This window comes from Rhipicephalus sanguineus, chromosome 9 (genome assembly GCF_013339695.2).
Source record: "Rhipicephalus sanguineus isolate Rsan-2018 chromosome 9, BIME_Rsan_1.4, whole genome shotgun sequence".
In the NCBI taxonomy this organism is placed as follows: Eukaryota; Metazoa; Arthropoda; class Arachnida; order Ixodida; family Ixodidae; genus Rhipicephalus; species Rhipicephalus sanguineus.
The window spans coordinates 59,694,512-59,714,542 of NC_051184.2; the positions used below are offsets into that span (position 1 = coordinate 59,694,512).

The window sequence follows — 20,031 nt, forward strand, 5'->3', positions numbered from 1 at the left end:
TCTTTCACTTCCTTTCGCTATCGCGCAGTCTTTCGCACCGGGCTTGACTGATGCGGCGTAAGGTCTTCAACGAAATACACATTAAGCACTGGCGACCATAGTAAGACTTGGAACACTCGCACGATGATTATCCGAAAGCATGTAATCCATTGGCTCATGCACGGAATGCAACACATCACGGCACAAGAGCGCAGTCCTCTTGACATCATGCCCGCCTCTCTCGGAGCCACAGCAGCCACAGTATACCTGAGCCGTTGCCGAACCACTCGAAGACAGCGCCATAGTAAATGCGCACCTTCACTGTCGAAAGCAAAACGGCAGCAGCAGGGCGGCAGCTTGATCCATCGGGAAATGCAGAACAAGTGAGCGACGCACCGCATGGAAGCCACGCTGACCATGGCCTCCGAAATGGCGAGCGCGCGGCCCGCTATCTCGGAGGCCACGCGCTGACGCCGAAACTTCACTCAAGGAACGATTCAAGGTAGCTCCCGCGCTACCTTGACAATCTCAAGTGAAACACTCGAGATTTCCTCAAGTCGAGGTGCGTTTCGAGTGCAGGGCGATTTGCGAATCGGAAAACGGCCCTCAAGGAGCGTTTCGAGTGAAGGGTCGAGTCGAGGAGCGTTTGTGAATACGGGGGTCAGTGTTCAAGCTCGGAGTAGCGTCCCGAATCACGCTGCGTCAAGCAAGTCGGCGAAGCCTCGCGTTATTAAACAAGCCTCGACTTGGAGTTCGTCCGTCACTTGACCGAGTTGAGCACAGCGCCGCTACTCGACCGAGAATGACGCCGCGCTTCTCAAGTATCGCTCCAGATTATCGTTGATATGCAGCGACTTGTTCTGGCTTAAGACGGTGCTCCCATCGACTTTCTCAACTCAAGGTGAAGCGCTGATTGAAGGAAAGTTCGAGAACACGGGGTCATGAGATGCGATTGCCGGCACACGACACGCGTTGACGAAGAGCAGTCTGTGCGGCATCGTGAGACAATTATCTAGCAAAAAAAGCGATTACATTTCGCGGCGGTTTTCGTTGCCGCCTTGTACGTTAGAAGCTTCAGTAAACGAGTATTAAAATAAATGTACTACAGTTTTATGCCAGAGAGAACCATTTCCACATACATTACAAGTAAAATCTTGCAACAGCTTGCTCTTAAAAAAGGTATTAAAGTAGACCAGACGCACAAACATGTAAAATCATTAAGCATATTGCGGTGTTCACGTTGAGTCCTCATTTTATTGTGAGCCGCCACGGTAATAATCTAGTTACGGTGCACGGATTTTGACCCGAAAGTGGCGGGTTCGAACCCTCTCGCGGCTTTCGGGAGGCATTGCGAAAATGTTAGAGGCCCGTGTACTTAGATTCAAGTGCATGTTGAAGAACCCCCAGTGCAAGAAAATATGAAGCCCTCTAATACGGCGTACCTCATAATCATATCGTGGCTTTGGAACGTAAAACCCCAGCAGTTATCATTGTTAACGGTTACTTGTCTTCGCTGACACTGATGCTTACACACGGCTTGCGAGCACGTTCGTGATCCATGTCATCTTCGGAGCAATCCATGGCATCGGAAACTCCCCCTCTTCGCAATCACTCCCTACGACACCGTACTCTACGCGATAAAAAAAAAAAGCATGGCTGATCCCTCTGCCATAGGAATCAGTACAACACGAAAGTGAAACGCGTCTTCACAGACGTAGTTGAGCGTTTGTTGTGCATTCTTTTGCCCCAAGCGCGAAGAATGAATGCTACAGCAACAAATTGTAATGTCACGCAAAGAACGGCAAGCAGCTCGAAACTTGCAACGCGCTGCTCAAGCAGAAAGGGCGCACGGAACGAACATACACAGGAAGAGCGCGAACTAACTGTGACAGTTGTAACTTATTTCTGTGTGAGCAGCGCGCTCCTTTCGCAAAAGTGGCCGCTGCAGTGAGCGAAGTGATCTTCGTGCTCTCAACGCAAACTTGCGGTGAGAGCACAAGACGTACAAACCACCGCGATCACGAGATAAACCCGCGCACGATCGACCACGTCCTGTAGAGGCGCGCGCTCATGCGCGTGGGGCGACGACCTTTATAGCGCGCTTTTCGAGCCCTTCGCGCCGTCTCTCTAGTGATAACGAAAACACGCCGATGAACCACTGATCTCCGAGTACCGCCACCCGCAAATGGTGTCCTATAAATAGCTCGCCGTAAGCATGACAAAGAACGTGCGGTCTGTGGCCGAATCGTTTCGCGCCCCCCGCGCTGCGGAGCGAGGGGTCCTAAGTTCGACTCCCGGTGACGGAACTTTTTCATTTTAGTTTTTTTCTTCGCCAACTGTTAGTCTTTATGTTTTACAACGTCATATCCGCGACGGAAATACGTCAGTGGAGCCGTGGTGGACACCGGCATAAAACACTTTCGTCTTAATATTGTGAACAAATGAGTGCCAGCAGTGCTTCTCAGCTAAAAAAAATTCTGCATAATTTTCGATTTCCGTGACGGTGTCCTTGCACATGTTCGAAGGGACTTCAAAGTTTTTTAAATGCGAAGCATTTCTTAGCGAACCTCAGGCACTTTGGCCGTTTCTATCTACGTATCCATCTATGTATCTATCTGGCCGCCTACAACTGGGCGCTCTTCTGGTCATCTACATAGGTTGTGATATAGCACAATACGCATAGCAGAGCATCAGTGTATGACGAACACGATTCACTAGTCATGACATGAGTAACGCAAAATACCTGTCGCGTACGTCATGAAACCCTTTCTCTCAAACACGTGTGGCACATACCTGCATACCAGAGTTCATGTTATGCGGGTATGTGCCACAGGTGATAACAGAATCTCAATCAACACAGCAACCACGAACATACACATTCACTAGCGAGGAAAGTTAAAATAATAAGAATTGTTGGTGTTGTACGTCCCAACACCAAGATGTGATTATGAGAGATGCCGTAGTGGAGGGCTCCGGAAATTTTCACCATTGCTCCAGTTTTCTTTAACCAGTGTTCTTTAACGTGCACTGACATCGTACAGTACACGGGCCTTTATCCTTTCGCCTCCATCGAAATGCAACCCCCGCGGCCGGGATCGAACTCGCGACCTTCGGCTCAGCAGCCGAGTACCGTAAGCGTCACACCACTTCGGCTCACGCTAGAAATTGAGGGAGCTGAAGACAGAACACCCCTGTAGACGCTCGACTACCATCCACTCGTCCGTGTGGTCCGCAACGTGGACGACGTGGATTACGCAAAAACCGTGGCATCAGAAACCGTGGATTACGCAAAAACCGTGGTATCACAGATCATTTCTTCGTAAAAGGCATCCACGATTTCCACCAGCTGTACTATACCTTGCACTTCACTATACTTAGACCCCTTGTAGCCGCGATTACGAGCGGATCCGATAACAAGTCCTGTACAGCTGCTGGTGCTGACTGATCACAATGATGGTGACCTTGTTCAAGAACTGTCAAGAACCTCTTCCACATATGCACGCGAGTTCGCAAAACGTGCATGCATCGTCCATTTTGATGTACAAGTACAAGCATAACAACTGTAACAACTGCAACTGTGACTGTAACGTACGTGCAGTGCGCCTGCGCGTGCCACTCGGCTGTGTATATCTCTATAGAATATTTCTGACTACAGATTAGTTGCGAGAACCGCCTGTCCTGTACATCTATGTTTCTTCTTTGTCCTGTTCGAATTCGTGCTATCCAGTATGGAAGAATATAAGCACTACATATCAGCTTACCGCGTCTGGTGTTGATAACATCAATGTGGCTGTTGGCATCGTTGCACAACTGTAACCTGGTTATATAACACATGTCCGATTCTTCAACATATCTGCGTGCGGATTCCATTTGCACATGTCACTACAGTCATGGCGTCACGTTTCGCTCAATGTGAAAAATTACGCCACAGTCACTTTCCCGCGCATGCTTCGCATAACATCGATTCCCACGGTACGTGGGATCTGCCTAAGTCTTTGTCTTTTTTTCTTTCTTGCCTGAGATAAAGACATTTCTAATGTTCAAGTAAATTATAGCAAAGATAGGGGGGCATGTGCACTGTTATGTGTAACAGGTCTCACTGTATAAAGCTTCACCGCATACAAGGCGTTGAAAGGTGTTCGGAAAGAATGGCTACAAGGTTGCCATACTTCTTGTGCAGGGTATCAATCAATCTGCATCAAACTCAATCTGCAAGGAAATAAGCTAGTCATGACGCTTAGAGCACATGCTTAGTGTTTGAACAGTGGCACACTCTGCCATCTCGTTTTTATTTTAGATAACCAGTGTTAGGCTAGGATTTCGTGCGCACAATTCGTTCCGTGCCTCTTTCAGCAAAAGGCATGCGCATGCACTGGGGCTCGGCAAGACGCTGTTAGTAAGAGACGTCAGTACTGCCCAGTCGCAGCATCAGACATGGCCGACGGAAGAAACGACGGAAACAGGCCTCCTGAATTTCTCTACCACGACATAGCACCGAGCAGGAGACGCGCACTTTCACAGAATGCTTCGTTGGACTTTTTCCAGGATGTTCCATTAGACCTTTCCCGGTGAGTTTTTCTGCGTTAAAGCAGATACGTACAAAAGGAACCTGCAATTAAGACTGTGGCATACGTTCCTTAAAAATATTATCCGGGTCTCGCCGCACTGATAATTCTTTAACACTTTTCGGCTTCCTTGCATGGATCAGCGAAAACATTAGCCTGGTAGCTGTAAGAGTAAAACGAATGTTGCCACGGAAAAACAATTGGGGGGCGGTAACACTCGCCATGGTAGCTTAGCACAAAAGTGTCGCGCTGCTTCTCTCGAGGGCGCGGGTTGGATTCCCGACAACGACGGCTGCATTTCTATGGTTGCTAAATGCAAAGAGCACCAGTGTGCTTAGACTTAGGGGCATGCTAAGGACACCAAAGTGGTCGAAATTTCCAGAGCCCTCTACTACAGCGCATTCATAATCATATCGTGGTTTTGGGACTTCGAACACCAAGAACTATTGTTATTAGTTGTACGGACTGGCAAATAGGCCATGTGTGTCGCTGCCATTTCAGTGGAGTTTATTTTTGTCCTCTAGCCGGCTTTAGTCATCTGTTCAGGGAAAAACGAAGCCACGCTTTTGCGCAGGCGTGATAAAATTTTCGTGCTGTTTGTACCGGTTACAACAAATAACTTAAAAAAACACAACGCGTCGTTGATTGCTTTCTCTAGTAGGCTCGAGGTGACGTCACATTGCACAGATTTCACCCAGACGTCGTCCCTTAATCAGGAAATGTCAGATAAGAAGGAAAACGTCTTTGCTGCGGAAAGGGTCGGGCTTAAACGACGATGGTCCTGCAAAACCAAGCGTTACTGGGCAGACAAAAAAGTGAGCTGGTAGTCCGCTCGGTAATGATGGAATACAAGCGAATTCATTTAGCTTACATCATATGTGACACATATATTTTAACAGTAGCCGATCACTCCCTCTGCAGCTAAATCCCAAAACTCCGTCCTGACAGTATTTCTTGAAATCAGCGTACGTTCCTTTAAAGTCTTCCATTTGAGCAGCGTGCCTCTCTTTGTCCCGACATGAGTCGTCTAGTTTGGGCATGCTCTCGGCGTTTCGCGCGCTATCTTAAGTACTGCTTGCCGCCCCTGTGCTCCCTGCTTTATTTTTACTGGACCAGCAGTAAGTAGTGGGATTCGGCCAATACCTGTGCCACGTACGTTTTAAGGGGAACTTATGCCTCGAAACTGAAACCAAGAATCCACCACCTTACCAGAGGCAAGGTAAAGCTTTGTCGTGTACTGGAGAAAAATCAGAAAATTCTTGACACGACCTACCAGTTTTAAATTAGTAATCTTTTGCAACATATAGTGCTCGACGCGTGCTTTTGTGTTACAAGTTTCCTTAAGAAGCCTGAAAGTATAGGCGAGTTAAATTGGCGATCAAGTGATCAATACTCATTGCAATAGATTACTTTCGTCGGGAACAACGATTTGGTCTTTTATAATTAGCCTAGCGTTTAAATCAAGCGGGCAAAAGCGCTTGATGAATGGCACCACCCGAAAGGCCAATTTTCTGAGACAAATGTGTCTGTCTAGTCTGTCTGCCTGCCTGTCTGCCTGCCTGCCTGCCTGTCCTGTCTGTCTGTTCTGTCTGTCTGTCTGTCTGTCTGTCTGTCTTCTGTCTGTCTGTCCTGTCTGTCTGTCTGTCTGTCTGTCTGTCTGTCTGTCCTGTCTTCTGTCTGTCTGTCTGTCTGTCTGTCTGTCTGCTGTCTTCTGCTTCTGTCTGTCTGTCTGTCCGTCTGTCTGTCTGTCTGCTGTCTGTCTCGTCCTGTCTGTCTGTCTGTCCTGTCTGTCTGTCTGTCCTGTCTGTCTGTCTGTCTGTCTGTCTGTCCTGTCTGTCTTGTCCTGTTCTGTCTGTCGTCTGTCTGTCTGTCTGTCTGTCTGTCTGTCTGTCTGTCTGTCTGTCTGTCTGTCTGTCTGTCTGTCTGTCTGTCTGTCTGTCTGTCTGTCTGTCCGTCCGTCCGTCCGTCCGTCCGTATTTCTGCCTGCCTGCCTGCCGTTCAGCTATGCACCACAGGTGATTCAGTCTATAGCGAGACAGGAACTGCGAGAAAAGACTTCGAAAATTTTTACACGATAACCGGTGTTGCGAGAAATCCGGTGCCCGCATTGGCGGCATTGTGAGTGATGCAAAAATTGGAGTAAACTCAATGGATAAAAATATCGGTTCGAGCTGGAATCGAACCCAGCTATTCAGCGTGTCACTCAAGCATTCTGCCACGAGCCACACAAGTGCTTGAAAGTGCTTTTGAAAAACACACGCTGGGTCAACGTCAACTGCGGTTCCAGTGTTGGCCATTCGTCTTCATAACACTGTAAATGAATATTAAATATATACTCCTGTGACTCAGCAAGCTCAATTCAAGCGTTGCTCGACTCCGTAGGAATACATCAAACACCGCTTCTGATGATATGCAGATCATAGCAGCATAACGAGTTGCTTTTTTCTATAAAACTGACGTAAGTGCTGGAACGTGAGTGCCGAGGTTACATGAAGCCAGATGCTACCCTTTAGGCGCCAGTGTAGTCAGCGTGTCTACAGTAAACCCTCGACATGCCCTCATAGACATAATGTGCACAAAGACCACATTGTCCACATTCATTGTGGAACACATTGATGCACATCGTAGCCCTTAGTTCGAAGAAAAACCAAACATGCTGCATAAGACTTGCTCGTTGACTGCTTCGCGCGACATCGATTCCCACAATGCGCGGGATCTGTGGGTGTTTTTTTTTCAAAACCCTCTTTGGTTGTGGCCTGCGGGCGAAGGACACGCCCTAGCCACGGACAGCTTCGCTGGAACACTTCTAAACGTTTTTCAATCGTCATCTTGCAGCCGGCCTGGAAGAAGTGCCGAAGCATCGAAGCAACCGCAAGGAAACTCGGCCGATGACAAACCCTGGGTGTGCTCCTTCTGCATGGAGGAATTTACCTGTGCGGCCGACCTCGAGATCCACGTGGACGGCAACATTATGAATGGAAGGCATCGGTGCCCTGCATACGGCAAGTTCTTCAAGTATCCTTCTATTTTTGAAATGCATTATATCAGTTGCGCCGGCGAAAAGCCTTGTGCGAGTGCTGTGTGCGGACGCAAACTTTCCCGCGAGGACAACATGAACGAACACAAGATAAGGCATACAGGCGCAAGGTGGTTTTGTTGCCAGTAGCGAGGTGCTGAATGCAATCATGGCCCAATCTTCCGGAAACACGTAAAGCAAGAACACTGCTGACGTGACGAAATTGCAGCGAAAGTTTCCCTAGTAGGAAATCTGACAATTTCTCACAGTACTTCTGAGCTTGGCTGAATGCTTCGAAATAACGAGTAACATCCTGAAAAGCACATGTGGTCTAATTTTGATTCCTTAAGACCAGAGCTGAATTACGGCTGAAAAAAATAGTTAGCCTGGTTATCACAACAAATAAGCTAACGCTGTGTGCTCGGTCTCCTTGCAATACAGACTTCGTCTTTCATTTTTAGTGGTGTTTATAGCCTTACATCCATTTCAGAGGAGCCACGTACTACTGAGATTTTTTTTCATCGTTAAGACAGGATCAGGTGAATTCTAGCATAGCTCTTCACTTTCAAGGCGAACACATTAGATGCCTGACGAAATGCGAAATATGACCGGCGTCCCGCGTCAGCGTCCCTCGTCAGCGGCGTCAACACGAGTAGTACAAAAATCATCGTTCTGTGATTTCATCACCATATGACATCATCATCGCGGCCCAGAACGCAAAAACTTGTGACGTCACGTTACCTATCGTCACATGATGGCGTCATCACATATTATACGATGAGCAGTTGTTGCTTGGTCGGGGCGAACTCCAGACTTGCTAATCACGTGGCCCGAGTACAAGAGCTCCTCGTACGCGAAGAGGCACTTTTCTAGCTTAAGGGTGAGTCCGGATGTCATGATTGCTTGAAGTACTTTCCCAAGGCGTCGGATGCATCCCTCAAATCTGGGGGCGAATACGACGACACCATCCAAGTAGATGAAACATTCAAATGCTATTCGGAAGACGCACCTGTTCAATAAGCAGAGTTTATTTCATGTATTTTTGGCGGATTATTAGCGCGAGGCGGCTGCACGCCAGCGCTAGCCGTGATGTCAAATTCACCGAAGCGCATGCGGGGTGCACGTGTTCGTGTCCTCCTCTTCCCCTTCTCCACCTCTCCTCTACAACTCACTCTCCTCTTCCACAAAGGCGCTGAGGCGTGCCCCACCACTTAGGCGTTTTACCCCAGCTGGAAGCATTGTGCACTGCCGGTGCCGTTCGTAGTAGTCCCGGGAACCGCGCTTAGAGCTGAGCGGGTTGAGAGACGAGGGCGACGGCTGGCATTGTTGGCATGACCATTTCCGGTGCTTGAAACGTGACCAAACATCACCTCCTCTAGTCTACGGCGCGGCCGCTAGACGCGGCACGCTCTGAAGTACGCAATAAATTTATTAAGTTCCTCTAGTTTCTGCCTGAAATCAAGGTTTCGTCTATCAATATCGCCAACCAATCTTTCAATTTGGCTGTAAATCTTGGCAGCAAAAATTTCGTTCAGTGTCTCGTTAACAATCATTTCTTGCAGGATAACGAATTGCTGCGCTGTTACAAAGATTTTCCACCCGTGTTGTGCGACTGCTTTTAGAAAGAATAAACGTAATGCTTATGGTGAAAATAAAAACGAGTACGGCATGAATGCGCTAAAAATGATCGTTTTTTTTAATTGAAGCATAAAATGTAGCTTGGCAGTCATTTCTCGCATGGTGACACAAGGCATAAAACAATGACAGGAGAAGTTTGTCGGCTATGCGATTTACAATGTCATTGAGTACAGCGCGCCCTAGACGCTATTGTCCTGCTCACTTCCGTCCTTTCATTCCATGTTTCCATGGTTGGGCTGTCCTGCTCACTTACACAATTACCGCTTAAAGACGCGTAAGCAACGGGTGGCCTTCAAAATGAGGCGCCATGGAGCAGTTTTCCCCGTCTGCTAGCCATAGATCCAAAAGCGTTCTTATTTGTGTAACTCAAGTGTCAAATTCGACTTTCGGAGCTGAAAACACGCCTGGCCCACCAAGTTCTGACACCGCAAGATCGAACCCTAGTGGCTGCGACGTCACCAGATATTGATAATTTGGTTCAAGTCGAGTGAGCAAGAAAGCAGCGAAAAGCTCACACCATCTCCCGCTAAAGGGGACCATGAGGCGATGCGAAGCAGCATTTCGGCATGTAGAGCCCGCGTTTCAGAGGTGAGTGGAGAGAGTGAGAGGGGAGGAAGGGAGAAGGGGGATGGGAGAGGGGGATGGGAAGTGGAGAGGGGGAAGGGGAGAGGGGGAGGCGTAAGGGAAAGTGGGGAGGGGAGCGGGGGGTAAAGGGAGATTGGAGAGGGGAGGGGAGAGGGGTAGTGGATAGGGGGGAGAAGAGGTGTGTGTGGGGAGGGTTTGCGCATGCGCAGTAACGGTGGTCACGCAGCGCATCACCACCACCGGTTTGAACTCCGCCATAAGATGCTTCGCATCTAAACGTAGCCAAGTAGACAAGACTGTCTTTTCTGCCGCCACCATCCCAGAAAAGTAGCCAAACCTGGCAACTCTAGCAGGAGCCACCACCGAACAATAATAATATCTGTGTGTTTGGAAATTTCCACCGCCCGGTCTTCATCATACAGTGACATCAAACAGTACACGGGACTCTAGAATTTCTCCGCCACAGCAATGCGTCCGCCGCGGCCGGGATCGAACCCACGACTTACACCGAATAGCCAGTTGCACAGATATGTCACGATAAAAGCGTAACGAGGGATAAGAAACGCTAGCATTAAGCTTAGCAGCGTCAACGAAACGTTTCGTAATGCAGAAAAAAAGTACAGCGTCACGAACTACAACAGGTGCTAGTTTTTTGTTAAGACCAAACTCGCGAACTATTTTCACTGATTATCAAATGCATTCGCTTTCACGACTATATAGAAAATTTCGAGAATGGGAGCATCAACTTCCGGCCTCGGATATCCAGCAGCATCCACGAAGCAATGCCGAGGACAAGCGGTGGGAACATGGAGGTCACTTTGGTAACCGACATGAAGTAAGGGTCACCTTAAAGAAAGGTCAATTCAATTAAGGTGCTCACGAAGGCTTAACTGAACGCATGCATGCTGCCGCTAATCACACTTGAGGTCCCTATTGCCCCAAAATGGCGTGATGTCGCGTGCTTCTCCCAGCGTATGAAAGTGTCGTTATGTGTAACCCATTCTGAAGTATGCAGGGACGAAAATAAGCAAACCTACTGAGATAATCGTTCCCTCAAAAGTGCCGTACTTATCCCAATATTCCTGCAACCGTAGAAGTTCCTTAAATAAACTTTGAGAGCGAAATAATGAGACCGGCTAATGGCGAACAACAGTATAGCGCCGTGCTTGTACGCAAGGCACCTGAGAGCGCTGATGTGCCCCTCGCTATATATTTTTTACTACATGTTGCATAATTTGAACCTTACTGCACGCCCTATACTCCTTTCAATCGCCTACCAGAGTTATGGTAGTTTTAATTACTGTACATTTGAGCAATTTACAGCTATCGACTTCTAGGCCTCTTTACAGCAATGCCACATCGAGTCACAAGTCCACTGAATTTTTATGTGAGCTGTTATGGCACTCTCTCGCCACATCTTGGCCTTGTGTCACTAAGCATCACACCACGTCAACATACAGCATAGCACCATAGCAAAGAGTTTTCTCTTATTGTGAGGTGCTGCATGCATACTAGAGGAATGGGAGTAAACTCGCAGCCACCACAATCTTTGAAGTCACGTTAACTTTTGCAATTGAAAGAGCCTGCATACGATGGCCATCCGTGAAGTTGAATGCTTTGCTATGCGATGCCTTCCCGCTATCTCAGTAATATATATGGCGCGACCTGTCTGGGGCAGACACGACGCACCGAAATGTAAAAGGGAGCCACTTCACGGAGGAGAGTAACAACTTAATTTTATCGCCTCCTAAAAAGAAAGGGGCTGCGACAAGGTGAGGGAGGTTTTCTTATCTCGCGGTAGGCCTCGTCTAGTACTTCAGCCCAACTCGAAAAAGCCTCCTGAAGTTCACGGTTCTAGCTGCGCATAGAAGCCCGCCGCAGCTCCCGGCTACTTAAAGCTTTACGAAGATTACGGGGGAGAAGAGCCGGTTCTAACATGCCCAATAATGTGGTTTAAGTCCGCTCTGTTAGCAGGACAAAAATTTGCAATGCAATCGTAAGTGAGGCCTTATGCATTTGTGCTCATGATACATACCGTTTACAACGTGCAATGTTTAGCGTTAATAATCCAAATAAGCTTAATCTGTTTACACCACAATGCCCTTCTTCATTGTGTTACAGGAAGGCGTTTCGCGCAATACGGCCATATTTCGGCACAAGCGAAGCTGTGTTGGTACTGCATATTGGATAAGTTATATATACACTCGACTATATTGAGCGTGGTGTTAGCGCTCTGTTTTCCTTACTGCCATAGTTTCGTGACTGTCTTATTGTTGGGACTGCATCACCTAAGACGAAAATGTTTTCTGTCTGCAGGATCCCCGATGACAACTGCAATGCAGAACTAAACACAACGAACGAACAGGACGAAGGCACAGACGTCCGCTGTGGTATGTGCCGGAATGTCTTCCCTAATATTGTCACGTGGTCGTGACGTCGAACAAGGCAGCACTCAGCACGTCACAGATGAAAATCTTTATTTGGCCGAACTTGTGGTCGGGAAACTGAAAGGCAAGCTACAGCAATAGACTGACAGCGGCGAGCAGAGCGTCGATCGTCGATCAACTCACAAGCGGTAAAGCGCGTCGGCTTTTATACAGGGGCTATCGAACTTTCCAGCAATATCGCTGGTGGCGGCGTTATCTCTCGACAAAGCTGGAACATTCGCGTGCGGCACGCAATCTTAACACAACGATCTACTGCAATCGCGAAGCTTCTGGAGCACTGCTTTGCGGACAGCGTCGATCGTTGATAAACGTCCTAGCTGGTCAAAACCGAATAATTCAAACCAAAACAAGAAGTGGGCGTGGCATTGCCCCCATCTGAAAAAGCATCGTCCCGATGCTTGGACCGTAGGAGAGGAGAAACATCTTGCGCCTTTTCGTTTTGCTTTTAGAAAACATCTGGAGTCTTTTCGTTTTGCTTTTAGAAAACATCTGGCGTCTTTCGTTGGTTTATTTCATCAATCAACGGCGTTCTGAACAAAAAAAGTTTTATTGTTTAATCACGCACAGGAGAAATCTCACCAGGCACTACCTTGGAGGTAAACAATGGCTGCTAATGGGAATGAGAGACAGAAGAAGTCGGCTTTTAGCTAACACGCTAACACTTACACTTCTACTTCTACTAACGTTTCCTACTGGAACATGCCAATGGCTGCTAATGGGGAATGAGAGACAGAAGAATTCGGCTTTTAGTTAACGCGCACGGTGCGAATTTTTTATTGTTCAACAACGCACAGGAAAAATCTCCCACCGGCACCACCTTGGAGGTCAAGATTTGGTGCTAGCGTTAAGACTGGTTACGCACTACGACGGGGACGAACGGGTGCCGCTTTAAGGAGCTTCGCCCCTAAAATAGAATCCACATATTCTTTTCATCTTTGTCGCATAGTTTGTCACCGCATAGTCTGTCCACGTGTCAACAAACACGTGGACATTTGTTAACAGCTATTAAACAATGGTGAGCACGCCAGTCGAATCTAACGTGTTAAATAACCCAATAAAATGCCAATACAACACGCAAACAACATAGCAAATACAAATGCCGTGAATGCGGCGTCGTCGACGTTCGAATCACCACGGGAGTCCGCGGGTGCGAGCCGTGGTATTGCAACCACGGACTTCCCGCGAGAGACGACCATCTACGGCCCCGTCAAACCCCGAAATAGAAAAAATTCCCCTCCTCACAACCTCGCGTAGCATCACTCCCACCAGCCGGCAACAATGTGGCCACCTCGGGACCACATTGATAACCCTCTCTTAGCGGCAGCAAAGGTATACGTAAACTACGATAAAAAGCGCCGGGCGAAAACGACTTCGCAGGGGTGATAGCACCTCCAGAATTTTCCTAGCAATTTCAGAGATATTATGAAGTAATTAGAAAGGCCTACGTAACGCTTAAGTAGCGAATATATGCAGTGCAAAAACGCGAAAATGTTATAAAACGAAGCACGCACTGCAACTTGAAAGAAAGGACGAGAAACATACTAAGAATGCAATATTGCACGAGCTCCCTTAGTCAGCGTTCGAAATTTTATTAGGCAACCATCTGTGTTTTCTGGCCCCATTTATTGCATCTTTTAAAAACAGTCTTTAGGCTGGTGGCATTGGTCACCCGTTCCCTTGTCACGGCTTCTCTAGAAAACTATGACTTTTGCGATTTCTTCCCTGTTAGTGTTTGCGTCATTGTTTCACAGTGACGAACCACTATCTTTGCTTTCAGAACGTGCGCATACTGCCGAAAAGAAGACACATTTGCCGCTCCCAATGTCCAGTAGCTGGGCCGGCGATGACGCAGTTCCCAGCACAAGCCATGCGGACATGGATGCCGCTACATCCGCTGGAAACAACGCGAGGTAAGGGCTACGTATGAAGTGTTATTTCCATAGAATCTACTCAAATAGCGTTGAATACGTGTCATAGTTGGTTCAATTATGGCTCCACCGACGATCTCGTATGTAACTCTCTCTTGAACTCTCTCGTACTGCACGAAGTATTACCAGAGGAAGTCTACCGATATATAAAAGAACTAAGGACAAACGTTGCGAGTGGTTATGATGACGTAAAGGTGGCTCCAGTTAAAGCCGTCGCATCTATACTTAGTCCCGTATTAGCATATCTGATAAATTATTCCTTTCTGATTGGAATCTTCCCAACAAAACTTAAGGTGGCCAAAGTTACACCCATTCATAAAGGTGGCAACACTAGTGAATTAACAAATTATCGTCCGATATCCGTATTACCTGTCTTCTCAAAAATTTATGAAAAATGTATAAATACGCGCCTTGTGAAATATCTTGAGAAATACAACATCTTATCACCGCATCAATATGGTTTTCGCAAAAATAAAACCACGGAAGAGGCACTAATTGATGTAAAAAGCCGCATAATAGAAAATATTAAAAATAAAATGTTCACGTCAGGTGTCTTCCTTGACCTGCGTAAAGCGTTCGATTCTGTTGACCATCATATTTTACTGTTGAAATTAAGCCGCTATGGAATTCGAGGAGTAGTCTCTGATTTATTTAAAAGCTACTTATCATCCAGACAACAATTTGTTAGTATAGACAGTGAAAAATCCGAGTATTTAAGCATAAAGAAAGGAGTTCCACAAGGGTTCATTTTAGGCCCCGTGCTTTTCCTTTTATATATAAATGATATTGCAGAGGTCCAGTATACACCCGAAATTAAAATGTTCGCTGACGACACAAGTATATTTTTCACAGGCTCCACCATTCAGGAAGTAGAAGCTTCAACAAATACATACCTCTCGAAACTTTCAGGTTGGCTAACAAAAAACAAACTAAAATTGAACACGCAAAAAACCAAATTTATTATGTTCAGGCCCATTAACAAGCGCATCAGTGATAATATAGTAATTTCGTTTAACGATCAGCGACTCAAACAAGTCAGCACACAAAAATTCCTGGGAGTCTGGTTTCACGAGCACTTATCATGGACACCGCACGTCAATAGTCTCTTGGCAGATCTAGCTCGTTCTGTAGGGTGCTTGAGTAAGATCGCTTTCCTCCTCCCTTCATGGCTATCTAAATCATTGTATTATAGCATGTTTTACTCCAAACTTCTATACGGAATGCTTGTATGGGGAACAACAACTAAGACAAATTACGACAGAATATTCATCTTGCAAAAGCGCATGCTCCGTATAATAGAAAAATATAAAGGTCATCCCAAGGACCTAGACACTGAGCCGCTTTTTCTTAAACATGAAATTCTATCTGTTAGGAAAGTATATAACCTTAAGCTGATGCAACACATTCATAAGCATAAACTACAGGATTCCTTCCCACGCATTGTATCAACAAAATACGGCTTCAGAAATTCTACCCGCAAAACCAAGAAAACACGCACGAACTATGGCAAGCAGGCTATTGATTATAAGATTGTACAATTGCTAAACCTTCACGAATCGAATATAGACTTCACACTGAAAACAAAAAAATTTAAATGTCATCATAAATCATTTCTTCTTTCGACTAACGTCATAGTGGATCCATAGGCATTTACATTTAGGAATACTTGTATACTTAGTTGATTCCCTTTTCTTTTTTTTCTTTGCTGTGAACAATGATATTAAAACAGAATCGTTTGATTCCAATATTGTTTTCTCTTTATGAAAATTATATTCCGAATGTATATTATGTAGAAAGAAGCCTGTTTCTTGTAAAACATTTTTGTGTATGTGTGCAGAAGTAAGCACGTTCTGAATGTATAAATCTTTGTGAATGTATATGTATGAAAAAAAAAACATGAATATGATAGCATAAAACCAAGTAATATCTCATACTACTGAAATGTGTATAATATGTGTATAATATGTCACTTATTTGTATATGTGTATGTTACTGATGTGTAAATGTGTATGATGTGGCACTGACGCAGACTGTATCAGGAGGTCAAGACCTCGTCAGGCTATTTAGCCTTTAGTCTTTGCCTCCCGCAGGGAAATTTTGTATTTTTTTTCCTGCAAAATAAACAATGTTCAATGTTCAAAATATGTTGGGGCGCTTGCGGCTACCAGCAAGAACAGAAGAGGGCAAAGAGCAGCCCGGGGCGCGCTCGCGCTTGACAGGACAGCAGTGTGGCCGTGGCTTCCGATTGTAAAGTTATACGTTTTTGTTAGCCTCCGTGTTCTTGCTGAGGGCTCTCGCCGATCGCCACCCATGAGCACACAAATAGACATATTTACGCCTAAAATACCACATCAGCGGCAGTTTCCAGCATAGTGTGTTTGTGTGAAAGGGAAGCGTGAGCTACTCAGACTGTGTATGTACAACGGAAACATTTTAAAATGATGCCATGTTTTTTTGTGAACTGCGCCGTGTAATACATCTATAGTGGACAAAAGTGATGTAGTGTATCGCTAACCTAATTCTAGGGCTTGTAAATAGTGACATGGTCACAGTCCTAATTAGCAACACTTACTGTGAAGGCAGTCCAGTGGAATTGCTCGTTGGTAATTCATTTCTTCTAATTAATACTTTCTTGTGCGTTTTGTGACCTGCTGTTGTAAATTTTGTGCGTGACTAAGTTTACTACGTCACTCGTGCGTTGATGCACAGCACGACATTTCATGAGTAGTGTTTTGGAGGTAATGGGAAGCAGTACAGTTGTACAAACGTAAAGAAGATCAACGGGGCATGAACAGCTCCACAATACGTTTTGCTGCGTACTGCGGAAGCCAGTCGCAGTCAGCGATGCAGAAGCACACATTTTGGTAACCTTTGTTACAGCACAGTAAACCGCCGTGATCTTTTAAAGGTATTTTCGTTGTGAGGTGAAAGATAGCCATTCACCCGCGGTAAGTTCAGTTTCATTATGAAACAATTCAGCATATTATCGCACAGAGGATGCCGAACTACATTATGTTGTTTTTGTCAGGATGTGCTCAGATAAGAGCTCATGCTCAGTAAGATGAGTTCTTACCAATAATTAGCTATGCAAATGTCGGCTAGAAGTTAGTAGCAATGCAAGCGCCTCGTAAGCTGCTCCATAACTGCTATGCGACATGCTCTTATTCAGTGCACGCAGTTTCACGTCCGACGGCACACCTCGTAACTTTATCCTCAATGCTTCTCATTATGACGTTTAGAACACACGAAGAATTTTGTTTCGACAAATAAACTGTATTTACCGTCTTTCCCATTGAGATGTACTGTACAAGTGGGCATTACTCATCCATTCAAAAACCAGTTTTGTATGCATGTCATCAGAAGGGCAGCTGTGTTCTTTTCTCAACTTTCAACATCTCCGGCCATCAAACTCAGAAGTCTTCAACTATTCCTGAACAAAGGAAACGATGAATAAATACAAGTTCCCGATGCACAGGAGCAAGATGGAGCGAATCGGCTTCTCATAAAAGCTATAACCTTTTCGCCAATCTTTATATCGAGAAAATCAGGATGCTGTCCTTCCCAAGAACAATCTATGTGCCGTATTGGATAATGTTGTCTGGTCTCTCGCAGGATTGGTACTGGCTCCAAACAAGCGGGAAAGCGAGAAGATATCGACGGTGTCTACAGCGACATGAACCGCTGCAAGAAAACGCCAGGGGAAGGAGGCCACAAGCGCGAAATATGCGGCAATTCATTTAAAAGCAAGGACACTCTCGCGAGACATCGCCACACTCACACAGGTGAGAAGCCCTATCATTGCGACACATGTGACAAATCATTTTCACAAAAGGGTAATCTCAATGTACATCGCCGCATTCACACCGGCGAGAAGCCCTATCATTGCAAGGGATGTGGTCAATCATTTGCACACAACTGTACTCTCGTGAATCATAGCCGCACGCATACAGGCGAGAGGCCCTTCAAATGCACGACATGCACAAAATCATTCGCACGGCGAGAACATCTTCGTGTACATGAACGTACTCATACGGGCGAGAGGCCTTATAAATGCAACATGTGTGAGTATTCATCAACCACATCGTCAGATCTTAAAAGGCATCAACGCACGCACAGAAACAAGAAAACGTGAGCCTGCCAAAAAAAAAGAACACAATCACTTATAAAAACGATGCATCAATGATCACCTCCACATTCCCGTGACTCAGTATCCCTTCACTGGCGAAATGTGGAATCATTCATTCATAAACAAAAAGTTTTAATACGAAATCATCGATAAACATGAGTGCTGAATTTTGACGTGCTATTGGTTAGGCGATAGTTTCAGAAATTGAACTTACCTCATACATACCTAACGACAACCACACATGGGCACCTCCATATTCGCAAGGCTGCGTATTCCTTCACCGCCGAAATGTGGAATCAGACATTCGCGTGCAAAGAAAAGTTGGGATACGGAACCTTCGATGAATATAAGTGCTAAATTTCGAAGTGCTATTGGTTAGGGGAGGTTTTTAGATATTTAACTAGCTTCATACCTCGTAACAAGCACACGTGCGTTGTCGTGCTCACAAGTCAGTCGTATAAGTCAACGTTTACTTCAAGACGCTTCAAGGGCAAAGCAGTGCAAAACAATACTGTTGTTCTTGTTTAAAGTAACAAAAAAATATAAAAACGTGCCTGTGAGAAGCGTGTTTTATTCTTCGTGAAAAACATCTGCCTGAAATGCACGTAGTAAGCAAGAGTAAGCAACATTGTACGGCTTTCTTTGTCGTCATCGTCAGGACTATTTGCAATGGTTCAGCGCTGAAGAGTACTGCTGATTCTCCCCAGTGTTGCCTCTTCGTACACCTGGGACTGTTGCATGGTAACGTAGCTGTAGCAAAGATATTTGTAGCTAAATCCAAACTGGCTGTACTTGTGTTTTTTGTGTAACCGGAGAGCTGAAATGTGAACACGGGAAACGGCGTGTACGCAGATTGCTGAATTCTGATGTGAAATTTTGACGGTTGATTTTCTTTTATTACGATTAACAGAGTGCTTGTGTGGTTAGCATGCCCTTTTTACTCATCTCCCGCGTGTTTTTCTGTTTTTTTTTCTATTCCGGGAGCATGGCTTGTACAATTTGAGATTCAAATCATGAGGTATTTCATTGTATGATAAACTTGCGGACCTCACACATTTGTTTCATGACGGTAGATTATCCAAGTTTTAAGCTAGTTTTTCATTGCAATATGGGCCGCATCATTTGATAAAGAGCTCAGCAGCTATAGATTCAAGTTTTTTTTTTACCGTTGGCGGACAATGCGTTCCAGCATTGCAACAAAAACGCAAAATTAACATACGGCCTCAAGGTATAATTAGAGTCGAGCTTGACCATCACACAACATTGGTCGATAATGAGGGAGAACTTCTCACCCAGATGTGCGAGTGCGTTGACTCACAATATGTAACTTACGTAACTCGGAGTGGTAAAAATCAATATTTTCTCAGTAACTATAATAGAAGATGTGCAGAAAGGATTAGAAGGTCTGCTCAATAAACTGCTAACTCTGCAAACACACCTTGCGGTGTAGCAGAGACGACGGTCATGCGTGTTTCAACAGTGGTACCATGCCTGTTTACAAGTTTCATCCGAAGGAGGTTAAAGTACATCTGCTGGATTGTGACAGTTTTGCTACTGTGCCGTCGGTGACTATGCGGCGCTTTCTTCCGACCCTACGAATGCGAGGCCTTAATAAACACCCGGCCGTGTTGACCCGACAACTCAGCTGCAACATCGTGTGTTATTGACATGCGGCACAAGGCCACATTATTGCCTCGCCTGTGTGTGTCGACCCCACATACGCCTCGCCTGTGTGGGATCACGTAAC

General features: G+C 45.8%; 1 protein-coding gene across 1 annotated transcript in view; it reads left to right on the plus strand.

Annotated features, from left to right (window-relative positions):
* Window positions 1-18,497, plus strand: part of LOC119405560 (zinc finger protein 431-like) — a 48,627-nt gene extending 30,130 nt beyond the window's left edge. The window contains exons 3-6 of the mRNA XM_049419441.1: window positions 7,380-7,559; window positions 12,100-12,173; window positions 14,008-14,140; window positions 17,771-18,497. Of these exons, the coding sequence (XP_049275398.1) occupies window positions 7,380-7,559; window positions 12,100-12,173; window positions 14,008-14,140; window positions 17,771-18,290 (907 nt within the window). The 3' untranslated portion in view covers window positions 18,291-18,497. The remainder of the gene's footprint in view (window positions 1-7,379; window positions 7,560-12,099; window positions 12,174-14,007; window positions 14,141-17,770) is intronic.
* Window positions 18,498-20,031: the final 1,534 nt, after the last annotated feature.